Consider the following 25,010-nt stretch of genomic DNA (forward strand, 5'->3'; position numbering starts at 1 on the left):
TTCATCACCAAAGCAGCCCAGCCGTCATGGCCTACAAGATGTGAGTGCCCCCTCAGCCCGCGTAATGGATTTCATGCGAAGTGCCCTACTGATGCCGAGCAGCGCGGTGATCGGAGATGTGAACGGCCAGTTTCCGGCCGTTTTCCAGAAGCTGGGTGCACTTCACGCGAAGAACAATTTCTCCTTCGCACTTATAGTTGGAAATCTCTTCGCAAGCCCGTCCGACGCAACCAAGGAGGATGAGACGAACGTGCGTAATCTCATTAGTGGCAAGGTCGACGTGCCCCTCACCACATACTTCGCTCTAGGCAGCAATGCGTTTCCCCAGACCGTCGTGGAAAAGCTTGAATCGTCAGATGATGAGCTATGCCACAATCTCCATTTCCTTGGAAAGCGAACGACTATGAAAACCTCTGAAGGAATACGCATTGTGGCACTGGGCGGCCGGCTTGATCCCAACATCATTGCAGGACAGTCCATGGACAAGTATCCTCCGTTCTACAGCGAGACAGATGCCAAGATTCTCCGGGGAGCCACTACTGCCGATATTCTTGTCACGAACGAATGGCCCGCGGGGGTTCGAAGCCGTTCTAATGCCAGCTTCAATGCTGACGTGCCACCCCAAGAACAAGAATGCATCGCCGACCTCGATGTCATGCTGAAACCCCGCTATCACTTCTCGACCTCCGGCTCCACCTTCTACGAGCGAGAGCCCTTCTTCCATGTGCCGAGTGAGGAGACTGACGGACTCTATCCAGTCACCCGCTTCATCAGTCTCGCATCGTACGGAAACATCGCCAAGCAAAAGTGGATATACGCCTTTTCACTGGATCCCAGCGCAAGCCATCCCATCTCGCCGCCTTCCGGATCCACCATTTGTCCCATGACACACCCAGACAACAAGAAGCGGCAAGCTCCAGAGCAACGTGAGCAAGCCCTTGTCTACGATGACGGGCGCCGCGGGGGTCGCAGGCCTCACAAGCGGCGCAAGGGCGAGCACAAAGGCCCGATCTCAGCTTCGGAGTGCTTCTTCTGCCTTGCGAATGAAAATATCGCAACGCACCTTGTGACATCCATTGGCGAGAACTCATATCTGACAACCGCTAGGGGACCTCTCTCAAATTCACAGACGTTCCCCAAATTGGGTTTTCCTTGTCATCTTCTCATCATACCCTTCACGCATCAACCTACCCTCGGCTCTATGGAAGAAGAGGATCGTCATGCAACTTATGCAGAGATGCAGAAGTACCATGCTTCGGTGAACAAGATGGTGAAGTCGCTTGCAGGAGAAGAGTATGGCTCTGTAACATGGGAAGTCAGCAAATCCAGCCTACCGCACACACACTGGCAATACATGCCCGTGCCCGCCGATCTCATTCGCAAGGGTCTGCTAGAGGCAGCCTTCAAAGCTTTGGCGGAGAATCTTCACTGGCCCAAGTTTACTAAAGAAGATGTGGGTGACGGGTTTGAAGAGACGAGCGACTATTTTCGAGTTCTGATCTGGGATCCCAGGAATGACGCTGAGAAGCAAACCAGCCTCATTCTTCGCTTCGACGAGAAAATACGATTCCATCTCCAGTTTGGCCGAGAAGTGCTTGCCAAGCTACTGCGACTCGATAGTCGCGTAGACTGGCGAGATTGTGGGCAGACGCAGGCAGAGGAGGAGCAGGATGTGGCCAACTTCAAGAAGGCATTCCAGGAGTTCGACTTTGCAGCTGATTAGGCGGGATATCGTGGGGAATCGCAACGAGATACACCTGTACGACTAGTACATTTTCTGAAGGCGTTAGCGGTACGCCGCGCGGAACGAGGTCGCAGCTCAAGCAAGAAAGGCTGATATCGAAAATTGAGCGTGAAAGCCATAACTCGTTGAGATCTATTTATCCGGTTCTCTCGCCCCCTGACACATTTACGTCCGGCCTGAGCTCTCGTAACCCTTCCGCCACCCTCTGCCATCGATTGCTCAGCACGTGTTCAGCATGCTCGTCAATGCGCTCTTCTCCGCACTCGTAATCGTCAACGAGTACACGCTCTTCACCTTTACCCACATCTTGGCGTAGGTGCAATAGTAGCTCGCTGTCTCGCATTAGCACGCTGCTATCCACATAGATCGATTCAAACTCACTTAGCGGGGGCTTCCAATCCTCTGGGCCTTTGTCACCTTTTGACTGATTGACGTTGTCCGTCACGGCAATGAGCTGCGGATTCGTCAAGTCATTGGCGAAAGCCTGGCGTCTTGATGTCGTCCAGGAAGCCGCTCCAGACTATTATCCCGTCAGTACCTAGTCCACAAACTGCGCCGCTGATCCAGAAGACGGATCTTACCTTCCATGCATTACTCAACGGTACGACGTGGTCGATATCCACATCACTCGCCGCCGTCCACGTCGCCCCGTCATACGTGCTATACCAACTCCCGCTCGTCGCCGCGCAAGCAGAGTCTTGCACAACGTTCGTCCCGTCGCGCTTCAGCACCACTTCACGCGTGTTGCACGCCCCGCTCTGCGTGATCCAGTGTGGGAAAAGATCACGCGAGTACCCGTCTTGCGAGCCTTGCGCGGCGACGGTCAGGCCGGCGAGGAGGCTCTTGGCGCTCGTGGTGGAGGGGATGTTGGGTGGGGAGCGGCGGACGAGCTCCGGGGCAGGAAGGGCAGAGATAAGGGTCGCAGAGAGGAGGGCGAGGATGAGGGACTTCATCTTGCCTGGGTGGAAGCTTGCTGCGGAAAGCGGGATTCCAGTGGAAGAAGCAAGGATATATGAACGGTAGCGCACGAGCACGTGTCCCCAGATCAACGGGCCGCTGGAATCCTCCCGTCCGCTTGTGGCTGCTCAGACAGACAAAGCAAAACACGTCCCTCGAGTGGGTGGCGATCCTCGCCACTCTTTATATCCACCCCATTCGGCCCTGCACACGAACTCAGCATCTGCCCTCCCACCCAATGATAACGCCCACGCACCGATTACCACCACATCCCTCCTTCCATCCTGCATCGCACAAGAGTCCCTCCATCGCTTGTTAGCCTCTGAAACGGAAGGTCCGTAGCACGGCCAAGCCCAAGCATCGTGTGTGGCCTTGCACATCATATACATCTCCGGCGCGCCTAGGCGACTTGTACCTGCCTAAGAGTCGCGATCCCTCCAGCTTCCGTACTGGGACCCCGGAGCCGACCTACCTGCAGCACGCACGCAGCTTGCTAGCCCGATGACTGGGTAGCGTGGAGTATTACAGCGGTCTGTTGTTTATGGCGCGGGGCGAGGGGTGCTCTTATCGTGACGTGCGATTGGCGCGCGGGGTAGGGGTGCTGCCGATCGCGGGTGTGATTGGTGCTGTATTTGAAACTGGGACGGCTGCAATCGCGGCGGTTCACGAGTGGGAGGATCTTGTTTATTTGGTATGGGGCGAATGGGAGGGGCGCTGGGAGTGTCGTGCAGATGTGATTGTTGATGGGCGCTTGATTGTGGTTGAGGTGTTCACGTAATGGGAGATGATGGTTCGAGGATCGAAGATATGCGATGGAGAATGCGCGGGGGGTGGGGACGAATTGTTGTCTTTGGATGACCTTTCGAAGGCTTGGGTGGTGTATAGGTGTAGTTTGGTAGGATAACACCCTACTTGAAGAAGATTGGGTTGGGATGGCGGCATCCTGGAGCGCTGTAGAGCTCTACTGGGTAATGGGCGTCCGGAATGTTGCTCTCTGTTGGGGATTGGTCCATTTCCTACAAATACTTTCGGGATGTGGGATATATATATATATCGTAATAGCATATATCTTATTGAGCTGTGGATACCAGTAACCTTGGAATCTATATAAACGTCACGTGGTGATAAGATAAGCTTCCATTCATCCTCCACTATGCGCAACCTCGCGCACTTAACTTGTCCGTGATGCATAATGGCCGTGCTGAAAATACTAACATGGGCTAAAAAAATACCGACAAGAGCTCAGCATAGCTATTGAAGTCCTCGCTGGTCCGATGGGTACACGAATCGGATGCCGCAATGTGCCGACCGCCGTCTGATGACAAACCTCCCGTCTCTTACGCCATCACAAGCCAACGCACCGAAGTAACCACCGCTCTCTCAACCCACACCATGACCCGCCGTAAGCCCACCCCTCGAGCTCCAATGTCCTCTCCGCGCTCCCTCCACCATTCCCAATGGCATCCACTCCGACGAGCCAGAAGCCCATCCTCATCGCCGGCGGCGGCCTCGCCTCCCTCCTCCTCGGGCGCTCCCTCCTCCGCTCCAACCTCCCCTTCCTGATCTTCGAGCGCGACGCCTCGCTTGTCTTCCGCGCCCAGGGCTACCGCCTGCGCCTCTCGACCGAGGGCCTCGCCGCCATTGAAGCCGTCCTGGGCCCCGACGCCTTCCGGCGCTTCTACGACACGTGCGGCAAGACGGGCGGCGCGGGCTTTGCGGCCATCGACCCGCTGACGGGCGAAACGCTGGGCATCCAGCACCAGAGCGTGGCGAAGGAGGTGCTGACGAGTCGCGAGGGCAAGATCGTCGGCATCGCGCGGGGCGAAATGCGGAGGCTGTTTATGGAGGGCTGCGAGGACTGCATCCGCTGGAGCCACCACGTCACCAGCTACGAGCTGACCGGCGACGGCGTGCGCGCCGTCTTCGCAGACGGCTCGAAGTCAGTCGAAGGATCCATGCTGGTCGGCGGCGAGGGCCTGCGGTCTGAAGTCGCCGCGCAGCTCTCCGGCGGCCGCATCAAAGTGTTCGATCTAGGGGCCCGCGGCATCCACGGGCAGGCGCCGACGACGGCCTTCGCGGGCCTGGGCGAGGGCGTGTTCCGCCTCGCAGACCGCACGTCGCAGCCCGGCGGCGTGCTGACGCTGATGACGAATGTGCGACCCGGCGAGATGCACGATCCCAACGTCACGTTTGGCTGGACGATGGGCGGGTCGCCGGGCGTCATCAAGCCGCCGAACGACAACTACACCATCATTGGGAAACCCGCGGCCGACATGGCGAAGGCGCTGACCGCGGCGTGGCATCCGCGCGTCAAGCCGCTCATCGACAATATGCTCGAGTCGGAGGCGGCGTTCTGGAAAATCACCTGCTCGTCGCCCGACGGCGTGCCGGAGTGGCCTAACGAGCCGCGTGTCACTGTCCTCGGCGACGCTGTGCATGCCATGACGCCCGCGGGCGGCATGGGCGCGAATACCGCCGTGCGCGACGCGGAGCTCTTGGGGAGACTGCTCGCCGAGGCCGGCGGCTACAAGGAGGGCGTCACCGACGCGTACGAGAAGGAGATGAGGGTGTATGCGAGCGAGGCCGTGAGAAGCAGTTATGGGCATGCGGAGTCGAGCATGGGCGTCAAGATCGATGCCTCTACACCTACGCTTGCTTAGACTTTCGAGATACTTGCTTGATATATTTCTGCCGGAACGCGATTTCTATGCCATGCTTTCCATCTTTACAAGCAGCAAAGCCGCCCTTCTTAGCGCCGATACCTGACATGCGAACGACCTAGATTATGTGGTCTGCAGTCAGTCGGTCAGTTACTATCCTTCCCTTTCCCACGTATGTAGCACATACCCGCACCGCTCTCAGCAATCCTCCCAAACCCTTAACCCCCCAAACCCACCTCCCGCCAAGCCAGCCCCGTCCCCAAAACGGGCAAAGCCAAGCCCCAAGTATTCACCCCTCCCCACCCTCGCATATCCCCCCTCTATCCCGCTCCTCAAACCCACTCGCAAACCATTACGCAAAGCCTTTTCTTCGCTACCCTCTTGAACGGTTTGAGCGATTCGACAAGACGGTCCCAGCCGCTTGGTACGTCGGCGCGTTCTAGGCCGAAAGCTTGCTTTGCCAATCCTTTAGTGCAGTGATCGACGGGTGGGAGGGAGATGCCGGTTTGGGCAGGTTCGGCGGGGGGTGTCTTGGAAGGTGGGTGGATTGGAGGATTGGGGATGGGATCTTGTTGGTTGGTGTGTGAGATGTGGGTGTAGGTGGAGAAGGGTATGACTTCTGTGGAGGCGGAAGGAAGGACGGATGGACGGGACTCGCCAAGGAAATTTTCCAAGCATAATTCGTTTCGTTTTCTCGAGAGCCGGGCTAGCATTGGGGGGATCTTGTTGGTTGGTGTGTGAGATGTGGGTGTAATGGATTCTGAGTACAACTTGTGTAGAGAAGAACGCAAGAACTGACGGACTCGCCAAGGAAATTTTCTAAGCGCAATTTGTTTCGTCTCGAGAGTTGGGCAACTAGCTATGTCCTGTAGAAGAAAAGAATGGTACGTAAGAGACGTAAGAAAATCCGTTCGAAGCGAGCGCTGCAATCTGGTGTATGCGGTCTGACCGCAACAAATGTCAACACCGAGCTCAGATACAGCAAGACTTCGAAGAAACATACACGCTTCACGAGCTTTCATACCTCGGTACGAACGCCCTTGCTCTGTTGTTCCGGCTTTGCTTTGCCTCGGAATCAGAGCCATCCCAATGAGATATGCCAGCCATGGGTGGGCCGCCGCTTAGCCGATACCTTCGTCAGTATATGCTCTGTAGGACATGAAGCATCGTGGAGAGTCACTTCGTCTAGCTAGGCTTTCTCGGGATGCAGGCCTTGGTCATTCTCGAGTTCTTCCTGCTCATTCAAATATGCGTCCCTCCTCTCCTCAAGCTTTTTAAACCCTGGTGACTCGGGCCTAAACCCGGGCAAGTATTGGATGATGGTCATTTGGAGTAGTATGAAATAGTCGTTGCGTATCCGCTGCCAGAGGTTGGAAAAGTGCTGGACGTTCATGGCGATAATGATCAGGGGCACGGAAATTGCAATTGCTATCCCAACTGCGTGGTAGGTTAAGTATGGATCGGAGGCATCGAAATGGGTATCTTACATAGATACGCTGAGAGGAGCCCAAGAGGCCAGCTTGATTCCCCGCTTTTCTCATCCTGTGGGAATGCGGTGATGTTGAGCGCGAAGAAGGACGCCATAAAGGACAGAGGAAGCTATACTAGTTTCAGCTTGTGATACGAGCAGTGGGAGTTAGGGAAAGCTTACGAAGATGATGGTGACAACGGTGAAGACCATCATAGTCTACAAAGGTCAGCAAGGCACCGAAGAGTGGGACGAAGAAACACGTGAAGGGATAGGCTGTGCACGTACATTGCCTTGTTTCGCAGCTTCTAGGGCACACTCTCTGGCAGAGCGCGCCTCCCAGGCATTGGATGCTTTCTGCTTCAAATCGAGCAATGTATTGAGCTTGAGCATGCGGTTAGAGCCTTTCGGCTTGCTGAGAGGTGGCTGCGGGCCATACCTTATCTTGAATCAATTCGGCCTGATTATCCAGCTTCGTGAAGTCCGTGATGTTGTTCTGTATGAGTCGTTCGACCGCATTGCTGATGGCGAAGGGCCCCAGGTTAGTGTTCTTGTTCGATTCCTCCCCAACCAGTCGGTCTAGGACTGATAGTTGGGAATGGAAAACCGAAAGGATGATATGTATCTCATCTCGAATGTCCTTGATCTCAACCAGAGACCTTGTTTCCTCTCTTATATCCAACAACTGTTCCATGAGCATACGCTTTCTCTGGCCGAAGTTCCGGCTTTTCATTCCCAATTCATGGAGAGCGGTGGAGTGACTTTGGAATTCGCCAAACAGGCTACTCTCATTGTCGTCCTGATGGGTGTCAGCGTATTATCGCGGCTTCGTCTTGTCATACTCACAATGGTGCGAACAGAATCCTCAAACATGTGAAAAAACTGTAGCGTCTCACGGTCCTGAAACCTATCAAAGACATTGAAGCATGTAAACAGAATGCGGGTTCCAAGGTCCCGCATGGTGCAAATCGGCTCCCTTAGCCTCTTGTTCGAAGCAAGCACTTGCGACTTTATGTCTTCAGAGCAACCTCGGTTCAGGTAGTCGGCTTCAGTGCGTTCGGGAAAGGCGGTGATGACATATTCAGGCCGGTATTTTGAAGACGCTTGCGTGGAGGCTTGTGCTGGGGATTGCCCTAGACTATGCATCCATAGCCAAAGCTGATCCACCATGAGGATGTTGTGTATATGAACGCGTTCCCTTCTAGCCCACCTTCTAGCCCAGCGTGATACCACCTGATCTTGGTCCCATCGGGCGGTACACCGAAGCATGTGGTAAGAATACTGGTCTAGGGTCCTATGAATGAGTAAATATTTTGTGCAAATAAATGAGAACTTTGAAGCCAACCTTCGTATATGAAGAGCAGGCGGATCGTTCAAGTAGGCCGTAATAGTGCTCTGATCTACTTCGTCCAGGTCATCCTCAAAGTCTCCCATTTGCAATTTCCCTGAGTTGTCTCTCCCCTTTGCGAATGGTTCTCGTGAGATCACTCTGGGTCTCACGTGCTTGTATTGGGGATATTGATTTAGCCTATCCACGGCTTCTATGTACGGTCGCCATTTGGCTTGCCGGACGTTGCTTTCGTAACTCACATACGGGGCCTAGCATCTCACGTTAGTTGCACAAAGAGTATGACGCCTCTTTTAGGGTACTTGCGAAGATGGAGACGATGCCGTTCGGCAAAGTTTCCATGTGGGGTGTAATTGCACGCTGGAAGGCCGTGTTAGACGAGTACCAAAGCTTGGTGGGGGATAATCACGTTATGAATGGATCTGAATGGCATCGCTCTACCGCCACCCCAGATGGAATCATGGATCCCTAACTTTATAAATAAGTCCTGCACGCGGGGCATTAGCAAGAGCGACGATTTTATACTAGACGAGCGACGTTACCTCAACCCAGATCATCTAGCGGCGCACGTTAGCTCCGGAAAGGGCGTGGTCAAGCTTGGGAACTCACATTGTTATCCGGTATGTGTAGCCAGACGCAAATTGGTGATCGCTCCATGGCGTCCTTTGGGCGGACCTGACTCAGCAATTCCTGGAGAGATTTGGGACCGTAAAGCAGCTCGCGGACAGAAAACGAAATAGACCAGTGCGTGGGGCATTCACCCGCATGGCCAGGCGCAAGATGTTCTGTAACGGCGATGCGGGTCTTTTCGCAGACTAACAGACCATCTATAGTAACGGGCGGTTTGTTCTCGCCAATCCGTCGGCCCGCGGCGTCTGGACCCAACCCTGAAATGAGTTTACTTCGAAGGATCTTGAGAATTTTTCCGTGGTGCTGGCGTCTCTGTGCTAGCTCATAAGGTGTCTCCTTACCCCTGTTCTGAAAATTTATGTCGGCTCCTCGATCAACCAGGTGTTGGATTATGCTGTCGTTATCCGTCGTGACCGCGTCGTGTAGAGGCGTGTTATGACCGTAGTCCGTGATGTTTGGGTCTGCATTACCTCTGTGAAGCAGCACCCTCACCATGCATTCGTCTAGTCCCTCGACCGCAATATGTAGAGCTGATTGTTTCCTATGACACCGGTAGTCAGTATTTGTCTAGAATAAGGGCCGATTGTAGGCAGTTGAGTTCTGGCGTACCTTGGATTTTTGAGATTGACGTCGATACCATCCCTGATCATGATCTCTATCCTGTCCACATCTTTCGCGGCTGCGGCTTCAAGAAGTTGGTATGTGTCCAATGCAGTGCGGAGTAGAGCCACTATATGCTGAAAGCTGGAATCTCTGGGGTCGGAAAGCTTCAGAGACTCTCTACGGTATCGTTCGATTGTGATTGGGAGAAGACTAACCAGTCTTGCCAACTCATCTCTGGGGCAAGGCTGTTCTTCATTGTTGACGAGACATGTTATGGGAAAACTAACATGGCGAGGCTCCCGATATTGTGGGCGCCGCAGTTTCTGCTTACGATTCCACTCGCGCCGTGGTCGCTGCGCAATGGCTTCGCTCCAGAAATAATGTAACAGTTCCACAGCAGTATTGCTTTCATTTCTTAGGTCAGCGAAGATTTCCTCGTCCACAGATATTCCAAGAAATCGTGAGTGATATTCGAGGGACCGGGCTGAATCGAAATGCGGTGAGGCGATCATAAGCACCCCAGCTGTGTGTCGGAACAGTTCATGGGAGGCGGATTCCCCAGGAATGCTTTGGACGAGAGCTTGGAGAATGAAACCCGAGCCGTATCCATGACCCATCAATAAAACGGGTTTGCCTGGAGGATCTGACCTTGCTGACCTTATGCTAATGAGCTCTTCACATAGTCGAGATCCTGCAGCGCGAATGTCTAAGGGCGTGTCCAGCATCGGTCCGACGTCGAAGCCGACGAAAATGACTCGTGAATTCCGAATCTGGCCTAGGAGGAGTATATTCCGGTCCAACAGCCAATCAACCATAGTATCGGAGTCGTCACAAGTAGTGGTATCGGACGAAAGTTGAGGGTCGGCGAGGAGCAAACGGCCGCATGCAGTCTCCCAGTTCGAGCGTCCGCCAAGAGCCTGCGAAGAAGATTCGGAATTGGCTGAAGCTCGTGTGGACGGTGCTCTCTCACGAGACCCATCGTGTTTGCCGTGCATGGCATGAGGGTATTCATGCTCCACCTTTCTCCTTACGGGCACATTCCGGTGTTTGAAGAGGTTCATCTCAACATCTCCATGCCTGGTTCCCTCGTGTTTCCTGCTGTTAAAAAGGTACACTATGACAATATCCACCTCCGAACACTCTTTCCTCCCTGGCGGAAACACCTGTGATTTGATCCACCACTCTCTTTTATTACCGAGAGGCGGTCTCTGGGAGGGCGCTTTCCTACGGGATACTGGAGCCTTCGATTTGGAGGCGCTTGAGTGAGGTGATGGGGTGGCCGATGCGACCAAGGCGGGAAGGTCATCATGGGAGTATTTGGACGCAATGAACGCAGGTTTAGCATCGGCTGATTCAGCTTCCGTTCCATTCCCCTCTGATTGAGGTTCCTGAATGAGAGGGATTGGACCCCGCACACTGTCATACCCTAACCACAGTGAGTCAATACTCATCCAGAGATACCGGGCGGGCGCAGGTTGACTGCGTAGATATTCGAAAATGGCTTACCTCGATGGGTTGGACCCTCGGGTGGTTCCATCTTGGAGAATCAACGAATAGAAGCCCCAGTGGTCGCGGCAACTCCGCCAACAGACTTGATCTTGAGAGGGCGCGGCCGGTGGGGAAAGTTGGCATATATAAACACAGATATCATCGCCCCACTAGTAAAGAGATTTTTGGGCGCTGATATGCCTTCCGAATACGGGTTTGAGAGAGACGAGGCAATGAACACAACCATGCACAACGTAGCGACAAAAGAAAGAGAGAAGCGCCCTGTCCAATGATGAAGGACTGTGCGACTTGTGTAGCTGTCCAAGTTTCATGTATGGGGACGTTGTGTCATGTTAGCTCGGTAGAACGAACGAAGAATTGCCAGACCAAAGCCACGCAAACTACCTCTCCAAAACACATATGGCGCAGCCCAAAACCTTGGACCAGCTAATGCAGAGCTCGCTGTGAGCTCGATAGAGGCCCTATTCGACGAATGGGTTGAGGAGGGTAGAGGTGACCACGCTTTGGAGGCCGATGTCATGGTGGGACTCGAATGCTCTGCTCCTTGGGGAGTAGTGCAAAGCAATATACGAAATGATCATGAGAATGACAAGTGAGACAGTCCGGTGTAGAGCGAGAGATAATCACCCCTGGTTTCCATCCCAGAAACGCTGGGCTTTGGCGTAAGACCACCGGATAGGATAGTGCTGTTTACACCGGTTCGTTCGCTCGTGGTGGTTCGGTCGAATGAGCAATTGGCGTTTGGAGCCATTGTATCATCCGGAGCACCCCTGGCAGCCCGAATGAATCTTAAGGTCGATGCAGTGTTGCATCCTTTGGTTTTGCAGGCAGGGTGCCCGACAGGGGAGGATGTCGGATCAAAGTTGATCGATTGCGGGGCTTCCGCGTTAATACCGCTGACGTAATCCAGCAAGCCTCAACCCAGCCACTCCTTCCCACTCGCGCCACAGCACTTCCTCAACTATTACGTGGGGGTTCAGTCGGAGATGCTGTCTTTCATCTTCTGGGACAGGGCAAAGCGGGAGGTAATTGAAACGAAAGAACTTGTGCTAGCTAGGATCAGGATAGACTCTGTCCTCTGTTGAACCCTCGCTCGCACCTTCGCTCTTACCGGGAATCCACTGTAATTTGTCAGCAACCGCACCACCCACATAAAGACATCCCCTTCCCAGACACCACCTGCAGCATCTCCCCAAGCTAAACCAGTCCAACACCGTCACCGTGGCTTTCAGATCAACCGTCCGCAAAATGACCAACTTCGATATCAAAATCGTATCCGACACGGTGTGTCCGTAAGTCTCTTTCCCTGTTAAACTTCACACACGCATAATGGATGCTGACCTCATCGCCACAGGTGGTGCTATGTCGGCAAGAAGCGGCTCGAAAAGGGCATTTCGTCATACAAGGAGAAGCATCCGGACTCCAATGACACGTTTTCCATGACCTGGTACCCTTTTTACTTGAATCCCGATGCGCCGAAGAGCATCGACAAGCAGCAGTACTACAAGTCCAAGTTCGGCGAGGAGCGGACTGCGGCGATGTTCGAGAGGCTTGGGGCGCTGGGGAAGAGCGAGGGGATTGATTTTAAGTTCGGTGGGAGGACGGGGAATACGCGGGATTCGCATAGTAAGTGCCGTGCAGCCTACGCTGTTCATATCCTGACTGCATGAAGGATTGATCCAACTCGCGAAGACCAAAGGCCCGCAAATGCAGACTCGCGTGATTGAAGAGCTCTTCGCAGCCTACTTCGAGAACGAGAAGGACATCACCTCCCAGGCCGTCCTCATCGAAGCAGCCGTCAACGCCGGGCTCCAGGCATCGGAAGCAAAGGACTGGCTCGAGCAAGGCAAAGGTGGACCCGAAGTCGACAAAGAAGTCCAGGACGCGTATGCGCAGGACATCCACGGCGTGCCGAACTTTACCATTAACGATCGTTTCGAGGTCGGCGGCGCGCAGGAACCTGCTGTTTTCGTGCAGCTCTTTGAACGCCTGAAGAGACAGGAAGGAAGCCTTTGATTTGAATGACAATGCGCTGCGTATGTTAGAGTAGGTACAGCTTAGGCGGCGTACATACATCTGTTCATGACGTTGCATTTCAGCCCCACATACAAATTGTAAGACCCACTCCGTCTGCCCGTGCAATATCATATGTACCTGCATTCGTGCGGCGCATGCATCCCAACTTGTGACGGAGACGTCGGGCGTAAGCCCAGCGTTATTGATTACGTTGGAACGGGGAGCACGCTCCGAGGCAGTCCGGCCTGGTAGGAAGTGCCGATCTTGTCCTCGCTTGGGAGGTGCATAGTAGTTTATCCAGGGGTAGGGATCCCCCACTCCAAGAATGCTTGTTGTTAATTCTCCACCACTGCGAAATCTTTTGCGGACGTCAAGCGACTTTTGCGTTCCGTCATCTCTTTCAGGATGGCTTTACGAACATGGTATATAAGGGTCGTTCGGTCCTCATTGCTCGTGCGGTCGCATAGCTTTGGGATATTGCGCATACCACAAATATGTCGAAAACGCTGCTTTCGATCTTTCTGGCTTCCGCGCTGAGCACTGCAGCTCAGGCCGGAAGCCGTGCGTATCAGGCTATCGATCCAGACGACTTTGTTTATGTTGATGGATTGCGATTGAAAGATTCGCAGGGTCTCCATTACCTTACCGTAAGGTAGCTCTCAGACTTTCTCAGCCAGATCACCAGCGCCTCGAACATTTGCTGACGGACCCCAAGGGACTGAACTACTGGGCGTGCATGAACCTCGCGGCCGACAAATCGCAAGGAGGGAACTACTCCCGCCTAGTCACCGAGCTCGACCAAATGGCCGCGAAAGGCGTGAACCACCTGCGCATAATGGCATCGTCCGAAGGCGCTCCAACACCGCAGCCCTTCCGGATGAACCCAGCCTTGATGCAATCCCCCGGGCAGTACAACGAGAAAGTCTTCCAAGGCCTCGACATCTGCCTCGACGAAATGTCACAGCGCGGCATGCGCGCCACCATGACGCTCGCCGACGAATGGCAATGGTCCGGCGGCTTCGCGCAGTACATCAGCTGGGCGACCAACAAGACCATTCCGTACCCAAGCTCGTGGAATATGACGAAGCCGCCGCAGCGGCCGGTCCCCGGCACGGGCTGGGGCGACTACACCAACGAGACCGATGGCGCCGCGTCGTACGAGGTCTTCGAAGACTTCGCCAACCAGCTCTACACCAACGCGCAGGCGGAGCAATGGTACAAGGCGCACATCAAGACGGTCATAAACCGGAAGAACACCGTGAATGGCCGCGTATACAAGGACGACGCAACGATCATGACATGGCAGCTCGCCAACGAGCCGCAAACGCAAGTCGGCGGCGGGCCCGAAGCGTCCGACCCGTTGATCGCGTGGATAGACCGCATCTCGACGTACATCCGCTCGCTCGCGCCGAAGCAGCTCATCAACGTCGGCCTGGAGAGCAAGCAGGGCGAAGCGTACTTCAAGCTCGTGCACAACTTCAGCACGGTCGACTACGCGACGTCGCACTGCTGGGTGCAGAACTGGGGCATCTACGACATGTACGATTCCAGCACGGCGGGCTTGCAGGCGGCGCAGGACTTTGCGACGGCGTTTGTGCAGAATACGAGTCGGTGGGCGGTAGAGATTGGGAAGCCGATTTTCCTGGAGGAGTTTGGCATGGCGAGGGATAATTGGCAGAATAGGAATATGACGTATCCGTATCTGAGTAGTGCTACGACGACGCATAAGGATGCGTACTTTGAGGTAGGCCTTCCCTCCCCCTTGATGGGTAGATGTACGCTGATTTTTGGACAGACGATTATCGGTGCAGCGATGGACCAGTTCAAAGGAGACGGCGCGTATGTGGGTACGTGCCCCTGGGCGTACGGGGGCATCTGGAGGCCCGAGACGCAGCATATGAATGAGTTTGGTATGGTTTGGGCTGGCGATCCGCCGCATGAGGCTCCTGGATGGTATGATCTCTACGATACGGACGAGGCGATGAATATCGTGGCCAGGCAGCAGGAGGATATTGCGGATTGGATAGAAGAGAACGGACTTTAGAAAGGTAGGAAATGGTTGAGCCAGGAAAAGAAGGTAAATTCTAGGACGAGCATGGGCTAGAAAAAAAAAAGATCAACGCCGGTCTAACGGAAAATAAAAGACAGATGAACGAGAGGAGAACTTGCCTTTTTACGCGAAACTCTATCCGGACTTCTTCGGGGTGGCAGCATCTCAAGTGGCCATGTCCATCGCCTCTCTCCCACGATCAAAGCGACTAGACGCCGTCATATCATCTGGGAGATATAAAAAGGGCCAAAGCCCTCCCTGAAGCCCCATGATACTGCCGTCCAAGAACATCACGCTCGTCAAAATTCTCAAGCAAATCTGCAGAAAAGTCCAGCTCACCAACGGTTGCCCCAAGCCGACCCCAAAGTCAAGCAAAGACAAGATTGCAGGCATACTATTTTCGACCATGGCGCACGCCCACATGCAGGGGGCCACGGAAATCTCCCGCCTGGAATTACTTTCTTGGAAGGCCGCCAAGTCGATTGCAGCCTAGCGCGAACCACTTTCGGACTGTTGATAGGTCAACACCAAAACCTTCCTCCTCAGCCTCTTCGCGATACGATACGTCTTGGCGCTTTTCCTCGCTTTATGCATAACCAAACGACAACGCGTCGGGTCATCATTCGCCCTGCAATTCGGGCCCCAAGCGATGCTGTGCTACAACGGCTCCGGATGAGTGGTGTGAAGGGGGCCAGGCTTTCGGGACGAGTCCGAGGGCTGGAACGTCCACGGCGGTTTGCGAACCAATTGCTAGTGGCGAAGATCAACTCCGGATGGGGGCTGGGTAGGTGCTGCTGGGACGCCCCTGCAACGTCGTGATACCTTCGCTTTGCTCGCTCTCGTACCGCTTTTTCAGCTTGCGGCTGTGATGGCGGGTTTTAATCTGCCCGCGATGCCCTCCCTTTTTCTTTTCTCTTCTTCATTGTGTTCCTGAAGTTGTTTCTTCGGCGTCACTTTCTCTTTCTTCCTGTCGCTCGTTCTGACTTTGTATTTGAACTGTTGTTGTTATTGTGTAATATCCGGCCAAGATCGACGTGGTACTACTGCTCAGCATGTCGTACTCCAGCGCTCTTATTAGTGCTCTTGCTGTTCTCCCGTTGGCGAGGGGAATCGCATTTGGCGGACCAGCTCCTACGGCTACCAGTCCTGATCGAGCGCTCGTTGGATTGTCGCCGAAACCTACGAAAGGACCATCGGTAGCTGAGTTGCGCAGACGGCAATCGAGTCTCTTCCCAGAGACGTGCGGATGGATTGATGGCGACTACTGTAAGAACGATTCCGACTGTTCACACCAGCAGTGATTGATCAGAACTAGATTCGGGCTTGACATGCAGCTACGGGCGGACATGTATGCTCTATACAGCCAGTGGGGTCGGCATGGCCGGCTGCTGCGACGGCTCGGATACCCAAGACTGCGGCTGGGTCAATAGCTGCGTCGACTACGATGCGTATACGGCTGGCGGCTGCGACTCCGACTGCGAGCTCAACACCTTCGTGCGGAAGTGCTCCAACAGCCTGTATCCTTACTGCCATACCTGGACGTACCCGGGAGACAACGTACTGGATTACGGATGCACCGACCTCGACTATCCCGTCGAAACCGTCCTGCAAACCGCGTCTGACACCCTCTCCGACACGACCTCGATATCTCTGCCCACTGTCGACGGCGACGCTGTTACCGGCTGGGACGGCTCGTCCGCAACCGGCGGCTCCGTATTCACCACGACAGACAGCGACGGCTCCTCGTTCGAAACGTCGTTCCCGTCGTCCGGCGGCAGCTCCTCGAGCGGCGGGAGGAAGAAGAAGGTCAGCGTAGCCGTTATTGCCGGCGCCGTAGTCGGCGCCCTGATCCTGCTCTTCGTCATCGGCGCCGTCATCATCTTCCTCTGCGTCAAGAAGAAGAAGGCCAAGCAGCTCGCCGCAAACCAACAAGCCGTAGCCGCAGCCCAGGCCTCGCGTCCTCAATCCCAATATCCCCCGCAGCAGCCGCAGATGATGCAGCAGCAAATGGCTCCGCCCATGCCCCCGCAGACACCGCAGCCCCAGTACAACGCAGGCGGCTACTTCGCGCCACAAGGCCAGCAGGACCAAAAGCCCCAGGTCCACGAATACGGCCTCCAATCCCCTATCTCGAATCCTCCGACTCCAGCTCCCGCGTACGTGCAGCCGTACTACGCAGCACCGAACGCACCGCCGATGCCGTCGCAGTCACCAGCGCCGTACCAGGCACGGGAGCCGACGCCCGGTGCGCACGAGGTGGACGCCATAAGCGCGGTTCGTCCGCCGCCGGGGCAGGGCCAGAACGGCCCGGTGTACGAGATCGGCCATGGCAGGAGCTAGATGGTAACGAGGCGACTACAGTTCGAAAGTCTTCATCGTTCGTTTTTTTGCGATTCCCCCGTTTTTCTTCGAACATCTCTTTACTTTCTTTTCCCAGACGGGATTCTGAATGCCGATTTCCTGTAGCGAGTCTGTCACGCTTTCATGTTAATGTCTGAATATTTGATTGCATCAGAGGGTGAAGCAGTGTTGGGTAGCGCATAGAAGGGAAGGTGTGGTTGGTGGAACGCAGGAGGAGGGACGAAGACCGGCTAGATAAATATGCGAGATATCTAGTGCAAGCATGTCGAATCGATAGCACGATGAATCCTTATCGCAGTGCAGGAGTATTCCGCAGGTGTGACCACGGGTAGCTAACCTTGGAAGTACCTTCGTACCAAAACTCCACTAACCCAATCCGTCCAACCTCGGTCCAAAACCACCGCGAAATCCTCATGGATTTCTCACAATCCCATGCATGCCTCACAAACGTCATCCTTACACTGCACCACCGATCTCCAATCCCCAATCTCCAGTCTCCATCCAGACCCTTTCCTTGCGCCTCTCCCGCTCCCGTCCCCGTTCAGCGTCATCTCTTTTTGTGTTTGTTTTTCCGCACCATGGCGCGCCTCCATCTCCCCTCTCACATCATCCCTCTGCATCGCCTCTGGCTGTTCCCCCTAATAGCGGGCACGAGCTGGTTTCTCACGCTGGCGGCTCTGCTATTGACCTGGATCGGGCGCGGGTGCCCGCGGTATCCGGGGCAGAAGAATCCTTATGTGGCGTGCGTACTGTGCTTTTCTATACATACTGCAAGTAGTAGAAGTGGTTCTAAGTTTGGTTCTGGGTGGTGGCTGGCCTGTGGGAGCAATATGCCTGCCTCTAAGATGGCCGGCGGCTTGCTGGACGGCAAGCTGCAAGCAACGCGTGGGAAGAGAAACGGGCGGGCGTTAAGAATTCGCAAGTGACATCTCCACATCTCCGCACCCATACTAACCCCCCACCCATCCAGTTTCATATCCGACATCGCCGCCTTCCAGCTAAAACCGCTCTTCCTCCTCGGCGGCACCACAACCGCGCTCTTCTTCATCGCCACGCTCCTCGCCGTGCACTTCGCGCGCTACGACCCGCGCATGTACGGCATCGACGACGCGGCGTGGAAGATGCGGGCCTCCGTGCTCGCCATGTGCAGCGGCGTGGTCGCGGGGCTCGGGCTGGTTCTGCTCGCGGTGCTGGACACGTTCCGCTTCCACGAAGAGCATGCGGTGCTGCTGCTGGTGTGCTGCGGGGGGCTGGTGGTCAGCATGGTGGGGACGACGGTGGTGTATTGGGAGCAGGCGTGGGGGGCGTCGCCGTTTCGCGGGTTGAGGGTTTAGTAAGCATCCTTGTTTCTTCCTTCTTTCCAGGCTGTTGCTTGCAGCTTGGGTTAAGTTTGTGGTGTGGGTCGCTGAGCTGACAGGAGAATAGTTGCATAGCGAGCGCGCTTACCGTGTTCCTTGATTTTGGCCTGGGTGTCTCATTCTATACCCTCATGCAGCTGTATTACTGGAAGGCCTCTGGTATTCTGGAGTGGGTTATGGCGTTCACGGGAGCTATCTATCTCTGGGCTTTTGTGGGGTTCGTGAGCGTGCCTGAGGAGGGGATCGATGAGGCCGAGAGAAGAGCGTTGTTGAGAGGCGTGGCAAGATAGCGAGAGCAGTACATCGAGAGAATTAAACACACACCTGTTAATTCTCATGACTGATATTGTACACTGGCAAGAGATCTAAGCGCTGGCCGCTATGCTTCATCCGTGTTCCGCGCACACGAGGGGATGTGGTGTCCGCCCTAATATACAATCCCAAGCCCTATCAGACTACAAGAACCGGGTCGGCGAGCTCTTCTTCAGCACCAGCGGGTGCCTGTGCACGCTGGGCATCAGACCCAGCCCAATTGCTCTCCGTATGGCCTTTGCGATCTTTCTCTGGTTCTTCGGTCGCAGGCCAGTGTCCTGCGAGTGCTTTATCCGGCCCATCTCGGTCATGTACTCCGACATCATGGTGAAGTTCTGCCGCGGGTCAGCATACCTTGTTTACATTCTAGCGCGTGGGAAACGGACCTTGTACTCATTCACCGGGTTGATGCCCAGCGTGTCAAATGCATCGCTCTGCGGCGTCTTCCGCCCCGTCTTCCACTTCTTCTGCTCGGGCCCCGACAAGTCGTGCGGCGCATACACATCCCCTGGACTCCACCTGCGGTGTATCTGCTTCTGGTAGTTTGAGCGCTGCTCGCTCTCTAGTATATCCCTCGTGTACCGTGCGGGGGCTGGGAGCGCCTCTTCGGCCATGCGCCTCGTGAGAGACGACTGCTTCGGGGCTCGTTGCGGCGCGGACGGATGGCTTCGAGCGGCGGCGGATCCACTGAGGATGCTGAGGACATCTTGGTCATCTGTTGCTGCGTGTTAGCGCATGTCGGGCGACGCTGGGGGGAGGCGTGCCTGCATTGCGCCTGCTGGTGGAGAAGCACCGGGCGCATGTTCGAGATATGGCGAAGGTCGGCCGGAAAGGTATTCGGGAGAGTGACATGGCGGCCGTTGGCGTCAATGGATGCTACCGTCTGCAGTCGCGTCGAGTCGAGTGCTGGTCAGGAAAGAAAGCTGCAAAGCTCCGCTCCGAACGCCTAGCGCCGGCTTGGCAATGATTTCACAGTTGATCGATGGCGAGAAGCCGACGCGACTCCTCACACTTCTCGCCCCTTCAGCGCAATTCCTCGTCGCCTTTCTTCTTGTACAATAATTCCATCTCATCTTTGCTCATGGCAGCAGTGACAGAAAATTAATAGCTGCCCCGCGCGCCTCAATTGCACTTCGAACCCGCCACCGCAGAGAGCTCCTCGACCTCCGCAATGCCGTCACATCTGACCCGCGTCATCTTCCGCAGCATCATCGCCAACAGACCGCTTCTGTACCGTGGATGCCTGCACCGCACACCACGGCCGCGATTGTCTATATACAATGTAAAGATCCTGCCGGCGCAGCGGCGCACCTTCTTCGACAACATCTTCAAGCCGCGGCGGAAAGTCAAGCCCGCGGAGCTCCCACCCGGCATTGAAGTCCTCTCTGAACTGGCCCATACGCAGCGCGAAGCCCTCCGGTTGCCTCCGCCCGCCGAGATAAGCCCAGCCCTGAAGGCTTTCTTTGCTCAAAAGGACGTTCGATTCGAAGATTTCCATGTCCAATTCGCCCACAATGCGTTCCGATACCTTCTTGAGCATCCGAGAGAAGATGGCCAGCCGTGGCTAACAAGGCAAGAAATGGAGGAGATGTTCTGGAAGCTATTGAATCACCCGCCCCTCGCAGGAGGAAAGCCGCATCTGGCCTTCGGAAGAGCACTGCATGCAGAATCGAAGAGGTTAGCTGAGAAAGAAGACACCCAAGAAGCAGACGAGCACGAACCCAAAGGACTCAGCACATACGAGAAGTTCGAGCTCCCGAAGTTCATCCTACTTCTTTCTAAGTTTGGGGCCAGCCTTGAGGCTAGAGGCATGGCCGAAAAAACGTACGCTGGCCCATGTGACTCAATGGTGGATTCGGAGAAGAAGGCGACGTTGTGGGCTTGGGCTGCAGTGCTACAGGGCTTAGCCCGTGAGGACAACAAGGAAGAGCTCCTCGCAACCGTCGACAAAATGCGCCAGCTCTCCGTGCCCTTCTCGGCTAGCATGCAAAAAGTCCTGGTCACATATTTTGCTGAGAGGAAAGGCCTGGAACAAGCAAAGCACTGGTTTTCGCAACCCGTTGTTGGTGCCGATGGCATCAACGCCGAGGAACCGCTCGGAGACACATACACGGCACTTTTGAAGGCTTGCGCCTTGTGCGGGGATCTTGCGTTTGGCCAGCAAGTTGTAGCTTCCTTGCTGCAGAGGCAGACGCCGAACAAGCAAGCCTGGGACGCCATCTTCCTGTGGTCTGCTGCTATTGGGAAGGGCCCGGATGAGATCGATCGCATGATGAACGTAATGGTCCGGCGGAACAACGAGGAGCGACAAAAGAGCCCGTCAACACCAGTAGTCGAGCCAGATATCGACACCGTTAATGCCTTAATAGAGTATGCGATGTCTAAGAAAGATTCGTACGCCGCAGAGCGGTATGTATCTCTCGGCGAGAAGAGAGGTATACTTCCGAACGCCAAGACCTTTACCATGCAAATACGATATCGGTTGTCTATCCACGATGTCGATGGAGCTCGAGCCGCTTATTTCGGCCTCCAAGGGAACGCGTCGGGCGACGAACAGAGCCTGGCAGCGGTCAATGAGCTCGTCCAGGCTTTGTGCGAGTCCAAGCAGCATCACATCGACGATATCATGGCTATTGTAGATGATCTGCATGAACGCAGAGCTCGACTTGCGCCCGAGACTGTGGCTGCTCTCTGCATTCTGCACCTGAGGCGAGGCGAGACACATGACGCCGTCGACCTCCTCCAGGTGCACGCTCATCGCTTCACTCCTGCCCAGCGCATCGTCATCCGGAAAACCCTGGCGGCATTCATCATGGACGGACAGACCAGCACAGCGGACGCCTGGGACACGTACCAGATCATGCGCAACTCCTTCCCCGAGACGCCACGCCAGGATCGCATTCCTATCCTGAACGAATTCTTTGCACGGAAACGCTCAGATATGGCCTGCCACGTCTTTTTCCACATGCGCAATTCCACGCACGAAGACATCACAACCAATAAAGAAGTATACGTAGCTGCATTTACCGGCTTCGCCCGCAACGCAGATGCCGACAGTCTAGAGCTTGCTCACAATCAGCTCAAGCTCGATCTAAACGTCGAAATGGACACGCAGCTCAGAAACGCGTTGATGCTAGCGTATGCTGGGACGGGCAACAACCGGCGTGCTCTGGAGTTTTGGGCCGAGATTGGAGCGTCGAAAGAAGGGCCTTCATACAACAGCATCGCGATTGCTTTCCGCTCCTGCGAGGGCATGCCGTTCGGAGACACGCACGCCAAGTCGATATGGAAGAGACTGAAGGAGCTGGATATCGATATTGACAAGCAGATATTTACGGCGTATCTATCAGCGATCGCACGGAACCACCTTCATGACGAGGCTCTGGCTTTGGTGGAGTTGGCCGAGGAAGACTACGGATTTGCGCCCGACTTGTATATGTGAGTTCTTTCCCCTTCCCGCAAGCCCCTCGCTTACCCGTTTGCAGACTCGGCAACTGGTTCAACACGACGACCAACATTGAGCGGCAGTCAAAAGTCGAGGAATGGATAAAGCAGCATTACCCGGCGGTGTGGACGGAGCTTGAAGCTCTGGGCTATTGGGTCACCATGGACGGCTTCGGCTACAGACAGTACAACATCAGCCGCGACCTGGAGCCGTAGGTCTTGACGTAAGGCTAGTATGTAAGCATACATGTAAACGACGGCTCTTGGAGCTCCTTGCATGCTCAGATGGGCAAGGAGACGAATACTACTGCTGTTGCTATCCTCGAGTAAGAATTCATTCCGTCAAGGCATGTCTCGCCTGTTTCACGTCATGGACGTCATCTCAACTTCCTCATGCAGCTATCGTGCCGCGTAGGCTAGCACTTACGGTCCATTCTGTTCCACAGCTACACACATTCATACGACTCCACGCAGCCATGCAATCCGCACCCTGGGGTCCTTCGATGAGATAAAGCCAGTCGACCCGCGTTTTTATTAGATTGCTGAAGTGCTGCTGAGCACGGCCTGTTGGCTTCCAATTGCCTCCGCTCGGTTCATTTGACCACGCAGTTGCCCAAGCAGCCGTCCAAGCGCCTGCTCCTGCCTCCACTCTTCCTTCCAGGCTATCCGTCAAGTCACTCTCACACTCTACGAGAGCACCTACATAATCCTACTCTCACCGCTCGTCATACCTCAACCGCAGCTCCACGCTCTGCGTCCCCGCTAGGTGCGTCCATCTCCTCAACCGCCAGCGTACAGCACTGACACCAATCCAGTCCAGCACAACAATGCGCGCTTTCCAGCTTCTGACAGCCCTCATCGGCCTCGTAGCCGCTGCTCCCGCTCCTGCCTCATCCTCCGAGACCGCCATCGGCCACCCTGCCGCCCGCGACGTCAGCGAGGACGGGCCGTGGACCAGCTACATGTGCAGCCAGAACTACATGAACGAGTACTGCGTACGCGTGTACGCCTACAACAAGTGCGGCAACATCCCGCAGCCCGTACACCTCAAGAACAAGTCCATGATGCAGTGGAAGGGCTGGCTCTGCGTCTACTACTGGACCGACAACTGCGACGTCGCCGACCACGCCGCGCTCACTGTCGACTCGCGTAAGGACTTCGTCTGGATGATGACCATGGGGTCGAACGAGTGGGGCCTTGCGAGCGCGAACTGCATTATCCCCAGGACGCCGGCTGAGGCGCGCGGGTTCGTTGCGGAGGCTAGGGGCGCTGTTGTTGAGGCTGGCGCTGGGCTGGCAAGGACGGTGCTGGTGTGCAGCGAGCCGGGCTTCAGGGGGAACTGCACGGCGGTCGATGCGTGGCGGAAGTGCAGCGGCAATTTTAACCACGGCGCTGTCCAGTCTGTCGTCCAGCAGCAGGGCGCGGTTTGCCAGTACTTCCGCGAGCGTACGTAGTCCCACCCGTTCATCCCCACGCGCCATGCTAACTTCCCCCAGTCGACTGCGCGGCCGGCCACTCCCCCTCCAAGCAGACCAATTCAACCGCCGGCACGCTGGCCTGGGCCGACATGGCCGACTGGACCGGCAAAGTGCGCTCCTTCCATTGCGACGCAGCCGGGCTGCAAACCCGCGCCCTCTCCCCATCCGCCTTCCCAAACCCGCAGCCCCTCCGCGCAAACTCCTCCCTCCAAGCCCACGCCGCCGACGTCCCCGGCCACATCACCGTCTGCACCCGCCCCAATCTGCAGGGCCAGTGCTGGACCTTCAACGCGTGGATGACGTGCCTCGCGCGCTTCCCCGCCGGGCTGATCCGCTCCGTGCTGCAGGACAGGGGCGCCGTGTGCCAGTACTACACGGCGGCGGGCTGCTACTCTAGGGCGGGGGAGCCGCCGTATGCGACGGTGGGGAGTGCGGCGGGGAGGACGCGCTGGGAGATGGGGGCTTGGGAGGGGAGGGTGGTGTCGGTTTTGTGTACGGCGTGAGTAGGGGGTGGCGTCGATTGTGGACTCTGGACTCTGGGGATGATGGTTCGGCATGGATCGGGTCCTGGTGGGTCTGTTGTGCTGGGAGTTATGGTTCTTTTCACTAATTGCTGGAGACGGCACCATCCATGTGCTTGCTTGATGGGTGGGGTCTCAAGCATGAAATGCAATTCCATGCCATGCAATGCAATGGAATGGAATGGAATGGAATGGAGTGGAACAGCAACATCTTTCTTATCTTATCTTCTCATCTACTATATCACGTTTCTCGGAGGATGATGTTGATCACTAAATTAAGCTAAGGCCCGGTCGGTCCTTCAACCCAAAAGAAACATGAGCCCAGCACAGCACAACACAGCACTGGATTGGCACAAACGAATGAATGGATGTATGATATCAGCTCCATCCCATCCCATCCCGTCCCATTTTATCATCTATCTGCTCTGCTGCTCACACTCACTCACTCACTCACTCACTCACTCACTCACTCACTCACTCACTCACTCACTGTACAAACAAGCAAACAAACAAACAAACCCATCCCATTCCTCAAATGCGCTCTTCCCTTC

At 55.5% G+C, this 25,010-nt stretch overlaps 14 protein-coding genes across 14 annotated transcripts; 8 read left to right on the forward strand and 6 right to left on the reverse strand.

Annotated features, from left to right (window-relative positions):
* Positions 1–26: 26 nt before the first annotated feature.
* BU26DRAFT_535814 (CwfJ domain-containing protein) lies at positions 27–1,723 on the forward strand (the record flags this gene model as incomplete). Its single annotated transcript, XM_033831310.1, has 2 exons — positions 27–40; positions 103–1,723. 2 exons carry the CDS (start codon positions 27–29, stop codon positions 1,721–1,723), a joined length of 1,635 nt encoding a protein of 544 aa, XP_033675674.1.
* A 120-nt stretch (positions 1,724–1,843) lies between these two features.
* BU26DRAFT_205272 (uncharacterized protein) lies at positions 1,844–3,041 on the reverse strand. Its single transcript, XM_033820579.1, has 3 exons — positions 2,326–3,041; positions 2,126–2,264; positions 1,844–2,076 (listed from the first exon to the last, which is right to left on the reverse strand). Exons 1-3 carry the CDS (start codon positions 2,695–2,697, stop codon positions 1,964–1,966), a joined length of 624 nt encoding a protein of 207 aa, XP_033675675.1. The 5' UTR covers positions 2,698–3,041; the 3' UTR covers positions 1,844–1,963.
* Positions 3,042–4,025, reverse strand: BU26DRAFT_205271 (uncharacterized protein). The gene has a single exon (XM_033820578.1). It carries the CDS (start codon positions 3,890–3,892, stop codon positions 3,386–3,388), a length of 507 nt encoding a protein of 168 aa, XP_033675676.1. The 5' UTR covers positions 3,893–4,025; the 3' UTR covers positions 3,042–3,385.
* Positions 4,026–5,595, forward strand: BU26DRAFT_205445 (FAD/NAD(P)-binding domain-containing protein). Its single transcript, XM_033820584.1, has one exon. It carries the CDS (start codon positions 4,159–4,161, stop codon positions 5,359–5,361), a length of 1,203 nt encoding a protein of 400 aa, XP_033675677.1. The 5' UTR covers positions 4,026–4,158; the 3' UTR covers positions 5,362–5,595.
* BU26DRAFT_205380 (uncharacterized protein) lies at positions 5,461–6,284 on the reverse strand. Its single transcript, XM_033820582.1, has 2 exons — positions 5,739–6,284; positions 5,461–5,679 (listed from the first exon to the last, which is right to left on the reverse strand). The coding sequence occupies exons 1-2, from the start codon at positions 6,072–6,074 to the stop codon at positions 5,560–5,562; spliced, it is 456 nt and encodes a 151-aa protein (XP_033675678.1). The 5' UTR covers positions 6,075–6,284; the 3' UTR covers positions 5,461–5,559.
* Positions 6,283–8,352, reverse strand: BU26DRAFT_205280 (uncharacterized protein). Its single transcript, XM_033820580.1, has 8 exons — positions 8,175–8,352; positions 7,676–8,123; positions 7,269–7,628; positions 7,118–7,213; positions 7,013–7,048; positions 6,849–6,960; positions 6,365–6,798; positions 6,283–6,305 (listed from the first exon to the last, which is right to left on the reverse strand). Exons 1-7 carry the CDS (start codon positions 8,261–8,263, stop codon positions 6,551–6,553), a joined length of 1,389 nt encoding a protein of 462 aa, XP_033675679.1. The 5' UTR covers positions 8,264–8,352; the 3' UTR covers positions 6,283–6,305; positions 6,365–6,550.
* On the reverse strand, positions 8,264–11,086 carry BU26DRAFT_205414 (uncharacterized protein). The gene is made up of 6 exons (XM_033820583.1): positions 10,917–11,086; positions 9,417–10,836; positions 8,787–9,348; positions 8,720–8,734; positions 8,587–8,664; positions 8,264–8,537 (listed from the first exon to the last, which is right to left on the reverse strand). Exons 1-6 carry the CDS (start codon positions 10,945–10,947, stop codon positions 8,442–8,444), a joined length of 2,202 nt encoding a protein of 733 aa, XP_033675680.1. The 5' UTR covers positions 10,948–11,086; the 3' UTR covers positions 8,264–8,441.
* Positions 11,087–12,119: 1,033 nt separating this feature from the next.
* On the forward strand, positions 12,120–13,054 carry BU26DRAFT_525899 (thioredoxin-like protein). The gene is made up of 3 exons (XM_033830616.1): positions 12,120–12,211; positions 12,274–12,545; positions 12,592–13,054. Exons 1-3 carry the CDS (start codon positions 12,168–12,170, stop codon positions 12,933–12,935), a joined length of 660 nt encoding a protein of 219 aa, XP_033675681.1. The 5' UTR covers positions 12,120–12,167; the 3' UTR covers positions 12,936–13,054.
* Positions 13,055–13,429: 375 nt separating this feature from the next.
* BU26DRAFT_497699 (glycoside hydrolase family 5 protein) lies at positions 13,430–15,367 on the forward strand (the record flags this gene model as incomplete). Its single annotated transcript, XM_033826301.1, has 3 exons — positions 13,430–13,582; positions 13,651–14,679; positions 14,731–15,367. The coding sequence occupies 3 exons, from the start codon at positions 13,430–13,432 to the stop codon at positions 14,977–14,979; spliced, it is 1,431 nt and encodes a 476-aa protein (XP_033675682.1). The 3' UTR covers positions 14,980–15,367.
* A 356-nt stretch (positions 15,368–15,723) lies between these two features.
* BU26DRAFT_205310 (uncharacterized protein) lies at positions 15,724–17,411 on the forward strand. Its single transcript, XM_033820581.1, has 2 exons — positions 15,724–16,251; positions 16,301–17,411. The coding sequence occupies exons 1-2, from the start codon at positions 16,038–16,040 to the stop codon at positions 17,323–17,325; spliced, it is 1,239 nt and encodes a 412-aa protein (XP_033675683.1). The 5' UTR covers positions 15,724–16,037; the 3' UTR covers positions 17,326–17,411.
* A 391-nt stretch (positions 17,412–17,802) lies between these two features.
* BU26DRAFT_611539 (uncharacterized protein) lies at positions 17,803–19,012 on the forward strand. The gene is made up of 3 exons (XM_033836072.1): positions 17,803–18,088; positions 18,317–18,679; positions 18,772–19,012. Exons 1-3 carry the CDS (start codon positions 17,925–17,927, stop codon positions 18,992–18,994), a joined length of 750 nt encoding a protein of 249 aa, XP_033675684.1. The 5' UTR covers positions 17,803–17,924; the 3' UTR covers positions 18,995–19,012.
* Positions 19,013–19,159: 147 nt separating this feature from the next.
* Positions 19,160–19,630, reverse strand: BU26DRAFT_442277 (ribosomal protein S18; the record flags this gene model as incomplete). The annotated part of the gene is made up of 2 exons (XM_033824499.1): positions 19,160–19,351; positions 19,403–19,630. 2 exons carry the CDS (start codon positions 19,628–19,630, stop codon positions 19,160–19,162), a joined length of 420 nt encoding a protein of 139 aa, XP_033675685.1.
* Positions 19,631–20,030: 400 nt separating this feature from the next.
* Positions 20,031–22,936, forward strand: BU26DRAFT_470412 (uncharacterized protein). The gene is made up of 2 exons (XM_033825341.1): positions 20,031–22,454; positions 22,502–22,936. The coding sequence occupies exons 1-2, from the start codon at positions 20,188–20,190 to the stop codon at positions 22,674–22,676; spliced, it is 2,442 nt and encodes an 813-aa protein (XP_033675686.1). The 5' UTR covers positions 20,031–20,187; the 3' UTR covers positions 22,677–22,936.
* A 104-nt stretch (positions 22,937–23,040) lies between these two features.
* BU26DRAFT_205514 (uncharacterized protein) lies at positions 23,041–24,779 on the forward strand. Its single transcript, XM_033820586.1, has 3 exons — positions 23,041–23,226; positions 23,276–23,906; positions 23,957–24,779. The coding sequence occupies exons 2-3, from the start codon at positions 23,288–23,290 to the stop codon at positions 24,439–24,441; spliced, it is 1,104 nt and encodes a 367-aa protein (XP_033675687.1). The 5' UTR covers positions 23,041–23,226; positions 23,276–23,287; the 3' UTR covers positions 24,442–24,779.
* Positions 24,780–25,010: the final 231 nt, after the last annotated feature.

Source organism: Trematosphaeria pertusa (genome assembly GCF_010094035.1).
Source record: "Trematosphaeria pertusa strain CBS 122368 unplaced genomic scaffold BU26scaffold_28, whole genome shotgun sequence".
NCBI lineage: Eukaryota > Fungi > Ascomycota > Dothideomycetes > Pleosporales > Trematosphaeriaceae > Trematosphaeria > Trematosphaeria pertusa.

Excerpts from the sequence above, each read along its gene's own strand:
- BU26DRAFT_205272 (XM_033820579.1), bottom strand. The coding sequence starts at position 2,697 with ATGAAGTCCCTCATCCTCGCCCTCCTCTCTGCGACCCTTATCTCTGCC. Across the intron at positions 2,265-2,325 it reads CGTTGAGTAATGCATGGAAG|TCTGGAGCGGCTTCCTGGAC; the intron begins GTAAGATCCGTC and ends ACGGGATAATAG. Across the intron at positions 2,077-2,125 it reads GGATTGGAAGCCCCCGCTAA|CGAGCTACTATTGCACCTAC; the intron begins GTGAGTTTGAAT and ends AATGCGAGACAG.
- BU26DRAFT_205271 (XM_033820578.1), bottom strand. The coding sequence starts at position 3,892 with ATGCATCACGGACAAGTTAAGTGCGCGAGGTTGCGCATAGTGGAGGAT.
- BU26DRAFT_205445 (XM_033820584.1), top strand. The coding sequence starts at position 4,159 with ATGGCATCCACTCCGACGAGCCAGAAGCCCATCCTCATCGCCGGCGGC.
- BU26DRAFT_205380 (XM_033820582.1), bottom strand. The coding sequence starts at position 6,074 with ATGCTAGCCCGGCTCTCGAGAAAACGAAACGAATTATGCTTGGAAAAT. Across the intron at positions 5,680-5,738 it reads CGCTCAAACCGTTCAAGAGG|GGGGGATATGCGAGGGTGGG; the intron begins GTAGCGAAGAAA and ends AGCGGGATAGAG.
- BU26DRAFT_205280 (XM_033820580.1), bottom strand. The coding sequence starts at position 8,263 with ATGGGAGACTTTGAGGATGACCTGGACGAAGTAGATCAGAGCACTATT. Across the intron at positions 7,629-7,675 it reads AGGATTCTGTTCGCACCATT|GACGACAATGAGAGTAGCCT; the intron begins GTGAGTATGACA and ends GACACCCATCAG. Across the intron at positions 7,214-7,268 it reads CCGAATTGATTCAAGATAAG|CTCAATACATTGCTCGATTT; the intron begins GTATGGCCCGCA and ends CGCATGCTCAAG.
- BU26DRAFT_205414 (XM_033820583.1), bottom strand. The coding sequence starts at position 10,947 with ATGGAACCACCCGAGGGTCCAACCCATCGAG. Across the intron at positions 10,837-10,916 it reads CGAGGGTCCAACCCATCGAG|GGTATGACAGTGTGCGGGGT; the intron begins GTAAGCCATTTT and ends CACTGTGGTTAG. Across the intron at positions 8,538-8,586 it reads CATTCAGATCCATTCATAAC|CGTGCAATTACACCCCACAT; the intron begins GTGATTATCCCC and ends ACGGCCTTCCAG.
- BU26DRAFT_525899 (XM_033830616.1), top strand. The coding sequence starts at position 12,168 with ATGACCAACTTCGATATCAAAATCGTATCCGACACGGTGTGTCC. Across the intron at positions 12,212-12,273 it reads GTATCCGACACGGTGTGTCC|GTGGTGCTATGTCGGCAAGA; the intron begins GTAAGTCTCTTT and ends TCATCGCCACAG. Across the intron at positions 12,546-12,591 it reads GAATACGCGGGATTCGCATA|GATTGATCCAACTCGCGAAG; the intron begins GTAAGTGCCGTG and ends GACTGCATGAAG.
- BU26DRAFT_205310 (XM_033820581.1), top strand. The coding sequence starts at position 16,038 with ATGTCGTACTCCAGCGCTCTTATTAGTGCTCTTGCTGTTCTCCCGTTG. Across the intron at positions 16,252-16,300 it reads ATGGATTGATGGCGACTACT|ATTCGGGCTTGACATGCAGC; the intron begins GTAAGAACGATT and ends GATCAGAACTAG.
- BU26DRAFT_611539 (XM_033836072.1), top strand. The coding sequence starts at position 17,925 with ATGGCGCGCCTCCATCTCCCCTCTCACATCATCCCTCTGCATCGCCTC. Across the intron at positions 18,089-18,316 it reads CAGAAGAATCCTTATGTGGC|TTTCATATCCGACATCGCCG; the intron begins GTGCGTACTGTG and ends CCACCCATCCAG. Across the intron at positions 18,680-18,771 it reads TTTCGCGGGTTGAGGGTTTA|TTGCATAGCGAGCGCGCTTA; the intron begins GTAAGCATCCTT and ends ACAGGAGAATAG.
- BU26DRAFT_470412 (XM_033825341.1), top strand. The coding sequence starts at position 20,188 with ATGCCGTCACATCTGACCCGCGTCATCTTCCGCAGCATCATCGCCAAC. Across the intron at positions 22,455-22,501 it reads TTTGCGCCCGACTTGTATAT|ACTCGGCAACTGGTTCAACA; the intron begins GTGAGTTCTTTC and ends ACCCGTTTGCAG.
- BU26DRAFT_205514 (XM_033820586.1), top strand. The coding sequence starts at position 23,288 with ATGCGCGCTTTCCAGCTTCTGACAGCCCTCATCGGCCTCGTAGCCGCT. Across the intron at positions 23,907-23,956 it reads TTGCCAGTACTTCCGCGAGC|TCGACTGCGCGGCCGGCCAC; the intron begins GTACGTAGTCCC and ends AACTTCCCCCAG.